The sequence below is a fragment of the Patagioenas fasciata genome, chromosome 4, assembly GCF_037038585.1.
Source record: "Patagioenas fasciata isolate bPatFas1 chromosome 4, bPatFas1.hap1, whole genome shotgun sequence".
Classification (NCBI taxonomy): domain Eukaryota; kingdom Metazoa; phylum Chordata; class Aves; order Columbiformes; family Columbidae; genus Patagioenas; species Patagioenas fasciata.
In genome coordinates this window covers 2,228,379-2,245,043 of record NC_092523.1, presented here as the reverse complement: position 1 = coordinate 2,245,043, position 16,665 = coordinate 2,228,379, and the positions used below count along the sequence as shown (strand labels likewise).

The 16,665-nt window shown below is 47.2% G+C and overlaps 1 protein-coding gene across 2 annotated transcripts in view; it reads left to right on the top strand.

Moving 5' to 3' along the window:
• SFXN5 (sideroflexin 5) overlaps positions 1-16,665 on the top strand; it is a 97,048-nt gene that overhangs the window by 67,183 nt on the left and 13,200 nt on the right. For both annotated transcript variants that reach the window (XM_065836714.2, XM_071808433.1), the window contains exon 13: positions 8,373-8,490. In XM_065836714.2, the coding sequence (XP_065692786.2) occupies positions 8,373-8,490 (118 nt within the window). The remainder of the gene's footprint in view (positions 1-8,372; positions 8,491-16,665) is intronic.

Here is a 16,665-nt window from a genome sequence, read left to right as displayed (position 1 = left end):
CGATTAGGGATTGACCCGTAGCTTTGGTTTGCCTTGTTAACCTTGGTAGAAATGCCTCCGGGCAATTTTCTCCTCTTAATGGAAGAGTCGGGGCTGCTTCTGTGAACTTGGAGTCTGCTTTTTAACACCTCAATTAAAAAATATGGATAGAGGCTCTCACCAAGATGGGTTCCTGCGTTTGGGGAGAAATGGGGCAACAAACTCTATTTTGAGAGTGGTAAATTAAGTTCTTTCAGCCCTTTTCTGCCAAAATATACTGTTTTCTTCTCTTTTTCGAAGGACTGTGGTGGTTCCCTGTGGCTGGACAAGGGGTAGATTCCAGTCCCCCTAATTTTGCGCAAAGCATTCGATTTTTGCTTCATTATGATCTTGAGGGTCTCTTCCAACCAAAATGATTCTGTGATCCCTCCTTGACAAAAGCTCTACAGCCTCTTTCCTACTTCAAGACCATGTGTCACCTCATGGTCCCCCAGCCCTTGATCTACCAGCAGGAGAGATGCTCAGGAGTCACCATGTCTTACCCTGGAGCACCTTACCCTAGAGCACCTTACCCTGGAGTACCTTCCTCAGGGCTTGCTCAAAATCCTGTGCGAGAAGAACAGGCCTTGTCACTTACTTTGTAACCCAGCGTCTTGGCAGCTTCCCCACTTCAAACCCTGACGCGCGGTTCCCAGCCTTTCTAATCCCATCAAAGCTGCTTTGCTGTTGTCAGTGGAGAGGGCTCCTGTTTTCGTCCGTCCACATGCCAGAGACTTCAGAAATGCCACCCATTTCTGATATTCTTACCACAGAGTTCTCTTATTTCTGCCTCTTTGTCATGCTGAGGCTTTGCTGTGTGTGTTAGTGCTGGCTTAACCTGGGCACTGAGTCCGGTCTAACTGTTCTTTGGTGATCACCTCATGCAGGGAAGATCACACCAGAGGACAAGCTGTTTATCCGTATAATTCAGAGGATCTTTGCTTTTCTGGTTATCAACATGACCAGTCGAAATTTTTTATATGCAAGTATTCAAAGTTTGTAGAAATCTGGTCTATAAATGATTGTTAACTGGAAACACTGGGAACCATCACTGGTCTGGCTAAATATCCACAAGCTCGAAGAAAACCAATAGTAAAATGTGCTTTGCACTTGGGGGCATCACAACTTCTTGTATTGATATGATGAGTTTTACTGAATCCACATGCAAGACTTATGAAAACTGATTTTATCTGTCAAGCAAGTATGGACATACAGGAGTTTGTCTTCAAAAACCTGTTGTTTTAACTAACAGTCCTAATTCAGATTTGCAAGATAAACTTTCCCCATCATGCCCCTAAATGAAACTCTGTAGATATAACAATATCTGGGCACTGATTTTTGCCTGCCTAAATTCTCGTTAGAGCTTTGTGCCTAATGTTTCATTTTCCATCAAAAATCGCTGGATTCCTGAAAGCTTTTGAGTGAAAAACGGCTGGGATAGGGAGTGGAGTGTGCTTAGAGGCGGTGGTAGGACATGGAACATCCACCTGACGTGGGGAACGTCCCTTTCCATAGCCGGGGATTCGCATTCCGCGTCCACTCACGGATCTTTTAAAGTGGTTTCTGAAGGATGAACTCAGAGGTGAAACCTCATTTTGGGAAAAAAAAACAACAACTTGGAGCATTTGGTGAAAAGTGTAACTTTTTCCATTTCGTAGAATTTCAGTCAGACTAGGGCGTTTGTACCAGGACTCATACCGAGGCACGCATTATCCATTTATTTATAGAAATCCTTGCGGCGTCTATAAATGAGAAAGAGTGACAGCTTATTATTTGGAGGCTGGGGCTCTGCAATCAGAAGTCGCAATCTGGATCCTCCGCCCAGCCGCTTGCGTTCGGGGTTGTGGCGAAGGAGAGAGCGATTCCCCTGCTCCGGGTGCCTCCGGGTGCCGCCGCCACCCTCGGGTGCCAGTTCCACCCCCGCCGGGAGCACCAGCGGTTTTCAGATCCGTAGAAAACCCGCTCGTCTCGTTTCCATCTCAACATTCGAAAAACAAAGTTTATTTTAAGTGGCCAGTTCCTGGTCGCCGTCTTTCCACTTGGATCCAGGTCTTTCCTCTCTCTCAGCCATCTCTCCATCTGCATGTTTTAACTCCCCCAGCTGCCTCTCTCGTCTCTTGTGCCATTTTTTTCAGCTCTCTTGGCTCCTCTCGTCTCTTTGCCTGCTGTGTATTTTAACTCCCGGGGCCGCCTTCTCTGCTCTCCAAGGAATTCGACGTTGCCTCCCACCGCCGCTCCATTCTTTCCCCATGTTTCATGCATTTCCTGCTGCTCGGACGCTCTGTTGAAGCCGCTAACATATAGAATCCATGTTTATTTTGAGACCACATATGCCACGCGGGGAACGCGGTGTCAGTTATTTTGTGCAGATGTATTCTCATCGAAGTTTTATAAATAATAGCTGTGCTGGCAACTTTAATAGGGAAAAAATATTGGTTTCGCGTTGTCTACGAGATGAAGGTGACTCTTGTAGCTGACTTTGGGGAAGATAATGGCAACTTCATTAGTATCTCCGTGTCACGGATATATGAGGACAAATACATCCACTGCACGAGGGTGGACTTCTCGTCCCTCAAACATTTCCCTTTGTTCAGACGCTTCTGTCCATCCTTTTGTCTGGTAGTTAGGATGAAATTTGGGAAATGGTGCAGGTTTCTCCCAGCCAAAGACTTTTCCAGTGGTCGTTGTCTTACTTCTGACTCCATGCAGAGTCGAAGCCCATCGCACAGCTGGTCTGTGTGTAGAACATCCAGGTGTGTGTGTAAGTCCTACCTTAGGTTCTCCTGTAGGCCCAGCTTTGTGGTGAGAGAACCCAAATCCAGTGGTACTTGCTTCATGTGGGCTGGACAGTTGGTGGACAAGCAGAGCACAGCTCAGTCCACCAGCAATGTCCACTCTGGAGCCTTGGAGCTGGCAGTGGAGATCGAAGAACTGAAGAACATAAGCTCTTCTTGTCATAGAATCACAGAATGGTTTGGGTTGAAGGGACCTTCAAAGCCCATCCAGTGCCACCCCTGCCATGAGCAGGGACATCTTCACCAGCTCAGGTTGCTCAGAGCCCCGTCCAGCCTGGCCTGGGATGTCTCCAGGGATGGTTCATCCACCACCTCTCTGGTCAACCTGGGCCAGGCTCTCACCACCCTCAGGGCCAACAATTTCTTCCTCATGTCCTGCCTGAATCTCTCTCCTTTAGCTTAAAACCATCACCCCTTGTCCTATCACAACAGGCCCTGCTGAAAACCTTATTTCCTCATCCTAAAGCCTCTTCTCTGCCTCTCAGTACAAGCAACTCAGAGGGGCTGAAGTGCAGCAGAAGATCTGATGATGAGCTCCGAGAGCTCATGTATGTCAGGCCAGACAAGAGGAGGCCCTAGAGCTGACTGTGCAGAGTTTGTGGAGGAGAGATAAAGCTGGAACTGTTGGAAATGGGCTGTTCTGCTGTAAAATTAGGACGCTCCCAAGCTGGATCAACATTACAGAGCTGCTCTGGCTTAGCTAAGTCAGTCTAACCATGAAAAACGGATTCTTGTGATGGACAGCCAGTGCTCAGCCCATGGTGGTGTGGTGCTGGATGGGAGCTTTCTTCAGCTTAAACCATGTTTTCCACTGCAGAAATGTGTGTGAGGTTGAAGGCCCTCCTGGACCTCGTGTTCACGGCCTTTTACTGGAGACATTCGCCTTTCCACAGTGCGTGCGGAGCGTTTCCTACAGGTGCTTTTCCTTCCCTCTCCGTCCAGCGAAACCCACGCTGAAGTTTGTTTAAACTAAACAGCTGCCAGCAGCGACACCTTAAACTGCTGAGGCTGCATCCAGAGTAAACATTGAAACTGCTCCTTTAATTATGTCAATCAAGCACTAAAAAACCCCCCAACCTCACTGTGGTTGCATCTGCCGTGTCCTCTGGAAGGGGGATCTGGGGCTGGAGCCAAGAGCAGGAGATGCTCCTTGGTGAGGACAGCGGTGGCCTGGCCGGACAGGGCAGCAGACAGAGCTAGGAGAGCTCCAGATTCCCAAAATCACCCCAAAATGAGTGAGGAAAAGCTCAGAAATAGCAGAGACGTGGTACTGGGAGCCTCTCAGAATGGGGAGCTGGGGTAGGACAACCACCCCAAAATTTGTTCGCACATCAGGGGGATGTTTTGAACCCCGGGATACCCAGAGCTTCAGCCTCCAGTTTGATCCCCCGCCGGCATCCTCGGCGTCTTGCGATGTATGTATTAAGCTTTGAACCTGTTTATAGCAAACACTCCAGAAACCCCCCAGAATCTGTCAGCTGGGAGACTTTGCTTAACTCCTGTCATGTTTAGTTTAGCATCTGACACCTCCTTCTAGACAAATACAGCTCTGGTTCACTGAACCCGATAACTCCTTTTTAGTACAGCGACTGACTTCCATATGGAAGAAATTACAGTACCTCTCGAAAAACGCCAGAGGCAGCTGCCAAATTATGCAGAATTTAAGCCACTAATGAACAATGTGATGAAAGTTGAATGAAGGTGTATTTACAAGATCTACAACACGCCGGCTCCGCGGAGCAGATGCACTGTCTGTGCAAGTATGTGTGTCTGTGTACGTACCTACGGACGTGCGTATCGAAATGTTACCCGGGAGGTCTCGCTGCTTTAGGTAGAGCCCTTGGCAGTAAGTGCCACCTCGGGGCAGTAAACCAGAAGCTCCCCAGTGTGTTTCTGCCTTTTTAAGATCCGCCAGGTGAATTTTACAACAGCAAATCGCAGAAAGAATAGGCGTGAAGGGGTTTTGAAGGGGGGTAAACCAACAAATCTCTTAAAAATAAGAAGAAATAAGAAAGAGAAGGAGGGAAATATTGCAGAAATATGTGTTCTTTGCCACCCGAAGGTCGGAGTATAAACGTGGGTCACTTACCCTTCGGAGGCAAATCATAGGTGCCAAAAATTTGGCTTGCAAAATGGTAATGATAAAACATGTATATGATGGTCTTCCTGCAGATTTCCAGTGTGAGACCTTCTCTTGGTGTAAATTCTTCAATCCTGTGTTGTCTAATCTGAGGTTTAGCTCAGCAGAGCCTGGCCTGGGTACGTGCTGGCAGTCGGTAGAGCTCCTGTTCTATGAGAACAGCTCCTACAACTCGTGCAGGATACTGGGGGTGAGGTGATATTTGCTTCTTTGCAGGCTGCTCCAGAAGATGCCAATGGCAAAGCTGGGCAGCCAAGGGGATCTAAAAGTCTGTTTCCCTGACCAAACCCCTTGGCAGAGCACACAGGACAGGATTTTAAACTAATTCACTCCTCAACAAATAGATACTAATTTTATTTATTTTAAACCTGCTATAATACTCTACAATTAAACCCTTTGGAAACATCTAATCATTCACTTCCGACGGGGGGCTAATGGGTGAAAAGAGGGGTTTTGATTGCATTTGACGGCTAACAAAATGCAGCAAGCAATATTTAACTTCATATTTTTCTGAGATCCATGTCGAGAGCAAAGATCTTAGAGATGGAAGAAAAGTGGACCTCTTGACTAATTATGAGTCATTTATTCTGAGCCACACAAATTTTAGAATCTGAATCCCAATTAAGACATTACACTACATGTGTTAATTAGTCCCCTCTCCTTTTTAAATCAAGCCATAACTCTTCTTAATTAGGAGGTTAGACGTTGTAATTTGAACTGGCCTGAGTTCGAAGCACCCCTGGAAATCACACCTGGGGGCTGTATCGGGGATCATTTTAAATTGGTTGAGTTTGTACTTGGGTGATTATAAGATCCCCAACAGGGCAGTAATTAAAGAGGGTGCAGCTTCCAAATTAAGATGTCAGAGGTGGTATAAGCAGTGATGTCTTCATTCTAAACGGTGCTCCGGGGAGGCTTAAAGGATGCTGGTAGGACGATTTTCTCAGTGAGGGCTCTCATGGACCACGACAGCTTAAGCGGGAGAATAAATCAGTTCCAGGTGTTGCCCCCTCTGCATCCCAGGGATTAGTTATCGCAGCTTATCGACCGCAATTCTCCAACATCGCGTTTGTTAAAGAGCGTGGAGCGAGGTCCCGACTCTGACAAAAAACCCTTGCGAACTTCTGCGGGAGTGTTTTAGGTTAGATCGCGCCCGACGCAAAACAAAGTAGCTCAATATTGGAGAACAGAAGCTCGGCTTTCACAGCACAAATTGATAGGATCAACTCCGTCTCGATAGCTTATTAAGGAGAAGCTGAGATACCGGAGGAGTTAAGGCTCCGGATCTTGTTTTCCTTCCCCGCTTCCCCCAAACCTTCTCAAGATGAAGACAGCTTTCAGCAAGCTTCGCTAGCAAAGGGCGCCGAGGCTGAATGTTCAGCCACACAGACAACGTGCGGCAGGGTAACGAGTTCCCACACATCAGCTGCTCCGTTAGAAGCCGTCAGGTGTGTTTGGAGCCGGCAGTGAATGTGGAGTAGACAGGGGGTTGAGGGTGTGCGTTGGGTTGGAAATGTGCTTTTTAGACCCCGGTGGTGGTAAACATGAGGATGTCGAGCGGTTCATGTAACCTGGTTGTACCTTCCTTGACCGGGAGAGAGCTCTTGTGCCATCACCCCAGGGAAAGGTGTTAATTAGCAGATCTCTGCCCGTGTTTGATGGCCGGACAACGTGAGGCGTCCTCAAGATCAGGATGGAGAGACTCATATCGGGACTAAGGCTGTGGCTGATGACCCCGCAGCCAATCTGCTGACTCCACACTGCTGATACCCACTGAACCTCACACAGAACTCACTAGCAAGTCTGATTTTCTGAATTGTTTCAGATTGGGAGGAGTGGTGACACTGGAAGCTGTGCTGCTGTCCAGAGATCTGGACAGGCTGGAGAGCTGGGCAGGGAAAAATGTAATGAAATAGAACAAGGGCAAGTGTAGAGTCTTGAATCTGGGCAGGAACAACCCCAGGTTCCAGTACAGGTTGGGGAATGAGCTATTAGAGAGCAGTGTAGGGGAAAGGGACCTGGAGGTCCTGGGGACAGCAGAGTGACCATGAGCCAGCACTGGGCCCTTGTGGCCAGGAAGGCCAATGGTGCCTGGGGTGGGTTAGAAGGGGGTGGTCAGTAGGTCAGAGAGGTTCTCCTGCCCCTCTGCTCTGCCCTGGGGAGACCACACCTGGAATATTGTGTCCAGTTGTGGCCCCTCAGCTCCAGAAGGACAGGGAACTGCTGGAGAGAGTCCAGCGCAGCCACCAAGATGCTGAAGGGAGTGGAGCATCTCCCGTGTGAGGAAAGGCTGAGGGAGCTGGGGCTCTGGAGCTGGAGAAGAGGAGACTGAGGGGGGACTCATTCATGGGGATCAATATGGAAAGGGGCAGTGTCAGGAGGATGGAGCCAGGCTCTTCTCGGTGACAACCAGTGACAGGACAAGGGGCAATGGGTTCAAACTGGAACACAGGAGGTTCCACTTAAATTTGAGAAGAAACTTGTTCCTGGTGAGGGTGTCAGAGTCTGGCCCAGGCTGCCCAGGGAGGTTGTGGAGTCTCCTTCTCTGCAGACATTCAATACCCGCCTGGACACCTTCCTGTGGAACCTCAGCTGGGTGTTACTGCTCCATGGGGGGATTGCACTGGATGAGCTTTACAGGGCCCTTCCAACCGCTGGCACTCTGGGATTCTGTGATTCTGTGGTAGAAAATAACAGGTGTCGCTTTGGTGTAAATAGCCCTCAAGAATGAAATTTTTCCCCTCAACGTTTGTAAATTGTCTGAGGTCCCTTATCATGGGATATACTGAACATGCCACCTTCTACCAGCTGAATGTTGTCCCTGTCTAGGTGTTAATTGCATCAGAAGGGTCACTTAATGGGTCGTTATCAGAGCCTGACCTTGCAGGTACCTTAAAGTGTTTGCTGTTAACAAGTCTTGAACTCACAAATATCCCCTGGGGACAGCAAGTATTAAAACATCCTTATCACCCACTCTGCAGATGTTTGATTTTTAACAAATTAAGATGTTGTCGAGTTTACTGCTTTATTTATTAACAGAGCAGTGTGGGTTTTTCAGTACCACCCCACAAAGCTCACAGTCTCTCTCAAGAACCTGATTTCCTTCATCTCACTCAACATTGTCTCCAAAACCCTCATGCAGATGACACCTCGTGTGCCGTTTACTCCGGTGTGAGATGGTTTGAAACAGGGGGAGGATGTGTGATCGACCTTGATTAAATTTAGGAGTAATGAGCACTTAGGGTGGGCTTCGAAACCCCAGGACTCGGTATCTTTTGTGGGTGAATTTGTTGATGACCTACTAAGAAGGAACCTAAACCAGTTAGGGAGGGGAAGACCATGAACACCAGTGTCGATTTAGATGGTGGCATGCACTCCTCTGGTCTATGAAATGGTCTAACAAAGCCTTTCCTTTGCAGAACGTCACTCCTGAGGTCCCGTCCCCGGATGATCCTCCCAGTCCAAAGCCTTGTGTGCCTCGCTGCCTTCGGCCTGGCCCTCCCCTTGGCCATCAGTCTCTTCCCGCAGATGTCCGAGGTCAGTACATGGCTGGTCACCGCAGTGGGGTGTCTCAGAGGGGCTCTTTTTGCCTTCCTGGTTAACAGTTTCATTCCTATGAGCCCTCCTCCATTTTTGGATGAAGTTGGTTGCTGTCTTCTTCACTTGGGTGCAGATTCACCAAGCAGACAATGGTTGTGTTGGTGTCCCCTGTTGACCCACACTAGCATAACGTAGATTAACATCACACAGCTTTCCCATACTTCTAACCAATGGTTGGATCATGCGATGGGATGTACCTCTCAAGCCAACAGAGGAAGGACTGAAGAGAAGAACCTTTTTTCCACCCAGCAAACACACCTTATCCAGACAAGGGATGGCCACGTCTGATCCTCTTCCCTTCTGTCACATCTGTTGTTCTCCCACAGGGGTCGTCTGCTCCCATGTGGAGGACATTCAGTAATCCAAACACCAGGAATCGGGGGACAAACAGGTTGGAATAAGGTGGTTTTTTTAAATGTATGAGGGTAATGTTCTACCTGCTGGATCAGTGGTCAGAGGAGCATCTCAGCTGTCCCTCTTCAGTGATCCCCAGGTCAGGTCTGCTCAGATCACAAGGGATGTTGATGTTTCTGACCGATGATTTCTGCTCTGAGACTCCAGGTGGGTTTGTCCCATCTTGTCCGGGGATGTGAACTCAAGTCAGAGCTGAGCTGACACAGGTTTGACGTGGATGTACCTTCCCAGAGCTTCTCTGAGGGTTTCTGCCTGTTCGTCTTCCAGCCTGGCTCTGGGAACACACGGCCTGGGGGTGACCGGAGGAAAACTGGCCAAGGAAACAGGCAGCGTGACTAGTGACATCACTCTGAGTTAGCAGAACAACTTGCTAAGGTGCATTTATCTCTAAGTCATTGATTTTGACCATTCGGTGTTTGCAGCTTATAGATTTGCAGGTTGTAAATTTGTACATTTACAGGGAGGGCCACTATTAAAGTGATGAAGATTCTATCAAACAGAGCAAAGGACTTTGCTGGAGTTCTGTTTGTGTCAGCTGGAACAGTTGATCAGGAATTAGTATCACAGTCTCTACTGGTTCATTATATTTTCAAGCTGGATGGGTTTATCCACGACTTCTAGCCAGGGAATCTTGTTGTACACTTGTCTGCTAGACTGAAAAATGTATTACGAATTTTCTGTTGTCCTTCTAGCTGTTTACAGGCTGAGATAAAACTGTCCCTTCATCTTCTCTTTAAGAAACCGAATATATCTCAATCTTGGAGTCTCTTGCTAAAAGACGTGTTTTCTGAAGCTTTAATGATTCATATGGCTCTTCCTTAAACTTTTTCTAATTAGTCAACATCCTTTTTGGAGCCCTTCCATAAGAAGCAGACACAGTATTCCAGTAAGAAGTTGCACAAGTACCAGTTGCAGGAGCAATGTGATTTGCCTGAATTCGTACATCCACAGAGCCTGTTAGTCATTTTGGCATGAGCTCAACCTCAGCTCCTTGTCCGTCAATTTTTTGCTGCGATCCCAAGTTCTGCTGAAAGGTTTTGGTTATGAAAGCCTGAGGAGTATTTCCAGGTCTCACCCCCATGCCCAGAGTGTGTCCAGAGTTCCTGCTGGAAGGAAACCTGGATGTAAAGCATCCCTTGTGCTCTGATTTCCAGAGAAAGCAGCGTCATCCACCAGAGGTAGCCATGACCTTCCCTGGCAGGTCTCCTTTCAAGATAATGAGGGAAGGAATCATAGAATCGTAGGACAGTTTGGGTTGGAAGGAACCTTCCCAGCTCATCCAATCCAACCCCTGCCATGAGCAGGGACATCTTCACCAGCTCAGGTTGCTCAGAGCCCCATCCAACCTGGCCTGGGATGTCTCCAGGGATGCTTCATCCACCACCTCTCTGCCCAACCTGGCCCAGGCTCTCACCACCCTCAGGGCCAACAATTTCTTCCTCATGTCCAGCCTGAATCTCCCTCCTTTAGTTTAAAACGATCACAACAGGCCCTACTGAAAAGTCAGTCCCCATCTTTCTTCTCAGACCCTTTTAAGTCCAGAAAGGCCACACTAAGGTCTCCCGGAGCTCCTCTTCTCCAGCTGAACACCCCAGCTCTCTCAGCCTGTCCCACAGCAGAGCTGTTCCAGCCTCGGGTCATTCCTGGGGCTCCTCTGGCCCCTCTCAGCAGCTCCATGTGTGTCCTGTACACTATCTTATCCAGAAGCAATTTTATATTTGACCATAGCACGTGGCACATTGATTTCTGTCCCACATATCTCACGACCTCAGTATCAGTGACTTGGGCTCTTAATTATTTACCACTTTCCCAGACTTTGTGTCATCACATTAAGTATCAGTCATTGCGTATTTTCTCCCTTCTCACTGTCGACGTGTGTGTTTGGTAACGTTGGCCAAATCGAACCATTCTTTCAACATCGACAGGAAACACCCTGCAATTCTGTTTGGAAATCCAGCATTTTGTACACTTCCGGTGTTTTCTGTAGGCATCGTTCTGAAATAGGAAGTGGGAACAAAAGTTTGGTACCAGAATCTGACGCTTTCAGAGTTAAACACTTGGGACTCTGCAACAATAATTACTCATTGCCTTAGTTTCTTTAACTGAAAATCAAGTTCATGAGGTCTCTTTGCCTTTTGTATTTTAGCTTTATGGGTGACAGATAATTTATAGCGTATAATATCTGATATTACAGCATGAAAAATTGTGTTGATGCTGAGAGCTGAATGAATCCTAGCCCACAAGGAAAATGAAGGTCTGGCTTCCTTCAAAGGGTATTCAAATTGCAGGCATCAGGCAGTACTGAAACCATGCAGCATCACTTGAGAATGACCTTCTAAAAGCAGCTGAAATGTTATCTGCAGTGTAAACATGAATCAGTGCTGATTAGCAGATCAAACAGAATGACGTGCTCTCTGCCCACGCTCCGTGTCAGTGAAGAGAAACCATTACAGCTGGTGGTGGAGCTCGTTGCTTACTGGGGTCTGGAACTGGAATCGGCTCCACGTGCACGGCTGGACCGCACATCTGGTGATGCCGAGGAATCAGGTTCTCCATAGCAGCCTGGTCTGATCAGTCTTCCAGTGATGTGTGTGATAAATGTGTGCAAAGGACGTTCCTCCCGTTCTGCAAAACCTCGGTGGTGACTGTGACAATGCTCAAGTGAGCAGAGCAAGTGATTTATCTGCAATAATCTCTCCAGAGCCGTTTCTTTACAGTCTTGGGTAGAAAATCTGAGTCTCCTCGCAAAGAACATTTCTCAGAACGTGTGAGTTCTTGGTTACCCATCAGTGGTCCATGGAATTGTTAATAATAATATTAACTAAGTTAATAGAGTTCGAGTGTTTGAAAATTGACCTTTTTCTATGCATGTGTATGTATGTATATAGGTGTGTATTTGCTTTTTCTCATGGCGCAGTAGGTGAAGCAGCTCGGAACGTAACACAACTGCGATGATGCTGGTGTAATGAGCACTACCCGGGGAGCAAATTATTAACAACAAGATGTAATAGGCGTGTTCTGTTCCAAAAATATGATTATGGTCTGAGCAGCAACCCTTTCAGGAATTGTAAATGAGCCAAATTCTGCCCTTAATCACACATTCACAGTCCTTTTTCTTTAGTCAGAGAGCAAACACAGAAGCTAATGTGTTATTAAGCGCTTGTTTTAGCACGGGAGCTTGACTGACCGCCTTTGATCCATGCTTCTAAAGGGGCTCAAACTTACCATTAGTATCTGAGCAGAATTGAAGCCTTGCAATAGATTTAATAAACGTGCTAGATAAATGCAGCCACCTTTTCGCATCAACTGTAGCTGCTTCAGTTATACCCGTTTTAAAATAATATCAGAAAATCAGAATTCAGCTCTGTTTTCATACAGAAACACCAGTATCAGGTAAATTAACATCCTGGAGCTGAACAACCCTCATGTGCTGAGGATAATGAATCCAGATCTCCTCTTGGGTTGGTACTTAGTCTAACTAAGACCTTATACCTTCCTTGATTTTGTACTTTGATGTCTGCAATGATGATCCAGAATGATGACTTGTTTCTAGATGTTCTGGCTTTGAGGATCACCTGATAAAAATAAACCCCTGTAACATCAGCTGTAAAGACATGAGCCCTTGCAACTAAACACCCTTAGATGCTGAGAAACACACTTTTCATCCCAATACAGTGTTAATGCCGGTACCTAAGTGCATCAATATGCATTAAGTAATTCACTGCTGTTAAGTTTAGGAGAAACGTCTAGTTAAATGCATTTAGCCCACAACCTCCAACTGCCTCCCATGCCCCCCGGGGAATCTCTTTTCGAACCGCCTCTCCTACAGCATCCCCACTGACAACTCCTACTCAGCTATGCACTGCCAATGGAAACAGCTGTTGACAGTTCCAAACTGAAACTGGGGCTTGTGCAAATGAAATTCAGCGTAGCAGCAAAAGAAAGAACAAACCATGGGGTTGCTCCACTGATTTGCCACCTTTTGGTCCTTGCTCATCCGGATCATTCCGTGTGATTCTGTGATTCGTTTCTTCAGCATCCAAGGGGATGCTGTTGAGTTTCCAGGGTGCTGCAAACCCGCCGAAACTTAGAATCGTAGAATCATAGAATGGTTTGGGTTGAAGGGACCTTCAAAGCCCATCCAGTGCCACCCCTGCCATGAGCAGGGACATCTTCACCAGCTCAGGTTGCTCAGAGCCCCGTCCAGCCTGGCCTGGGATGTCTTCAGGGATGGTTCATCCACCACCTCTCTGCCCAGCCTGGGCCAGGCTCTCACCACCCTCAGGGCCAACAATTTCTTCCTCATGTCCAGCCTGAATCTCCCTCCTTTAGTTTAAAACCATCACCCCTTGTCCTATCGCAGCTCACCTCATCCCATGCCCAGTGTGCTGGACCGTGCTGATAAAGGATAAACCCAGGTGAGAAATGGAGCTGAAGCAAGAGCTGATGGCACAGAAGCCATTCCATGAGCTATAATACACTTGCCCTCGCCATGGCTTAAGTTTAAAGGTTAGTGCGAACCAAACCATGTTCTGGAATGGGGCTGGTTTCAGCTGAAAGCCTTGTCTTAAAAATAATCTTCCTTTTGGATCTCTAGGACAAGGGGAATAAACAGCCTAAAATCCAAGGCTGAGCTATTGTTTTCCAATCTGTTTTAGCCTTCATCTTGTTGGCAGGCTGCTTTAGAAAAGCAAAAGGTTAATGAGCCAATGTGCAGTGGGATTATTGCAGTAAAGATGACAGTGAACCAGTAATTACTAATTAGATGCAGTTTAACAGGAGGAACAAGTGAAATCTCCTCTTCACCAACTGTCAATAATTAGCAGATTTGGTGAGGTTGAAATGTGTCCACAGTTAAAAGGCTGATTTTTTAATGAAATGGCACTTGACAAAAGAGCTGTATGGAGGTCACAGCCGTAGCCCTCGAGACGCTTCCCTATACCATACTTAGGAGGGAAATCAGATGCAAGACAGCAGGAGGTCCCCATGAAACCATTTCTCCCTTGGGATTGCATTGCACGGGGGGGAGGGGAGCAGGAGGGATTCTCTGCAGCAATTTTGTCCAACTTGGATGAGAAGCAAAGGGAAGGATTTGCCAGCTGCCACGGGGGAAAAAAATGTATGAGAAGGGAGAAGTTCTGTGGTTTTTCTTTGCTTTTTGGGTCTGAGGAATGGCTTTGCTGGGGGTCCGGTGACCTGAGTGTGCTTGCCAAGGTCTACCCTTGGGATGGAGGTTGGTTTGGGAAGGAACTCCTCTTGGAAAAGAAGTGGCACAGGGTCCTTGAGGCCTGGCAGGAGGCTGGAACCTCGGTGATGTGTGTGTCTCCTGAAGACTGCAGAGGATTCAAGCTGTGCCCTGAAGGTTTGGTTTCAGACTGACACATGGGCGATGCTCCATCGTTGACTTCTGAAGCATTGAGAGGTTCATCTGAGGTTCCTCTCCTATGTGCTGATCCAGTTTCTTTTCTGGCAAAGTAACTCTTGACGTAGGCAAGAGTATCTTTATTTTCCACATGGACTTCAAATGGAGAGGTGACCTGTGGGAGCTTCTTTAATGCCCATGGAACCTTTTACTTGAGCAGAAACCCTCAGGCTTTATATGATACCAAGCAGCTGAATAATGATGTAGTTCAAGTACGGCTGGAGAGAAGACCTGTGGTATTTGGAAAAGTGTTGAGCCCTGTTCTGACCATCAGATGCAGGATGGTGCTTAACAAGGTTTGTGTCTGGTGTTCTGCAGTAAGGGTGGTGGATGAACCATCCCTGGAGACATCCCAGGCCAGGCTGGACGGGGCTCTGAGCAACCTGAGCTGGTGAAGATGTCCCTGCTCAGGGCAGGGGTGGCACTGGGGGAGCTGGGAAGGTCCCTTCAGCCCAAACTATTCTCTGATTTTGTTTCTAGAACTGTCGGTGTTATTCCTGTGGTCTGTAGATGTTCATGGTCTGTTCCCAACCCCTCGTAGGCCTCCTGCACAGGTTCTTCAGTCAGGATCAACCTGCTCTAGTGGAAGGTGTCCCTTGGCAAGGCACTTGGAACCAGATGGTCTTTAAGGTCCCTTCCAACCCAAACCAGTCTATGACTCTGTTCGATGACTCGCTCTTGGCTGCAGAGATCTGCCTCAGTTCCTGCTCCCACCTCGAGTTTCTCACTCTCTGCCATCATCTCCTGTGTGACACAGGCAGAAAGAATCCCGGAGCTTTGGATGGAATTACTTTACAGCTTTTAAGGTCAGACCCACCCTCCATACTATAAACTTCCAAGTCGAAGCGGCAGCAGAGCTTTTCGAGGAGCTCGGGCATGTTCAGGACAAGGACACAGACGGGCTCATCGGCTCTAAAGCCCCTTCTCAAACACATCTCCCAGGTCAAGATCTTCCTAAATACATGGGGACCCTTCAAGCTTAGTAGATCTTCGTTGCAGCACTGTTTTGATTCATGTCCTGACACAACAGAAACTCCTCTTGCTATGGGGTCACTTACTTGAGATATGACCAGGAGAGAAGGAACCGATTTCACGAAGCAAAGAATATTTCTGTATCAGGACAGGTCGTTCTGACAGAGGTACCTTTTATTTCAATATAATTTAGTGTGGAAGAGAGAAAGGAATGAGCATTTTTGTCTAAGTCAGAGGACAGCACAATACAAACTACAGCGCTTGTAAATACCATCTAATCAGACAAACGAAACTCTAAAAATCAGGGGAAACTTGTTGCTTTTTCAGTGATCCAACACTGAGAATATCAAGTAGTTGAGCTCATGATATAAAAGCATCAGGAACAGTGTTAAATGTTTGTATTGGAGTTATGATTTGCACAGCAAGCAGTTCAGGGATTTTTGCACAGGAATAAAAATCAGATGTCTTGGCTGTCTTGTGTGAAATGACCTGTTCTGAAATCTCAGGTAGATGCTTAAATTACATTTTGTCTTTATTTGGACTAAGTAGATGCTTGGAGGAAAGTTAATAATTTTGATGATTAGCAGCTACATTGCTGAAGTGGCTGTAGCTGTGTTAACATATTAGGAATTTAGTATGTTCTTATAACTGGAAATTTAGCTTTCATTTAGGCTCACTTTCCTATGAGAGGTTGGACCAGATGATACCGAGCTGTTCTATGATTCTCCATGATCTCCCCTTTGCATGTTTGTTGGGTTTTTTGGTTGGTTGGTTGGTTTTCCCCATGTCTTTCCCCAAATCAAAGCTTTTCCCGTGCCTCCTCTCTCCCGAATGGGTTGGCACTGGGAGGTCTCCATCTTCTTCTGGGAGCAAACGTCCTTCTTTCCAAGAGAAAGGATCTGGTTTTCAGGGGCAGCAACTCCACCATCGCTCTTTGCAAGCCTGGGGTGGTTGGATTTACAACTGCTTTGCCTATTTGCACCTAATTACACTTCACAGTGTAATTAGGAGGCTCAGTGCCATCTCTTCTCTGGGGAAGGTCACGAGCGAGCAGCGCTCTGATTGATTTGGAGCCTGCGTCTTTGTTCTCACGTTCCCCGTCCGAGAGGCTTTGATTTGCAACCGAGCTGGTTTTTGAAGTCTTGCTGGTCAGAGTGGCCCTTTGTTTCACAACCGGAGTCAAAGTTACCCAAAAAATTCACAGGATCTGGCCCTAAAATTGTAACGTGGACCAGCAGAGCTTGTTCTTGCTGGGAAGTGACGACTCGAACCAAACTTATTTGTGGTCATTGGAGGTGGGTGTG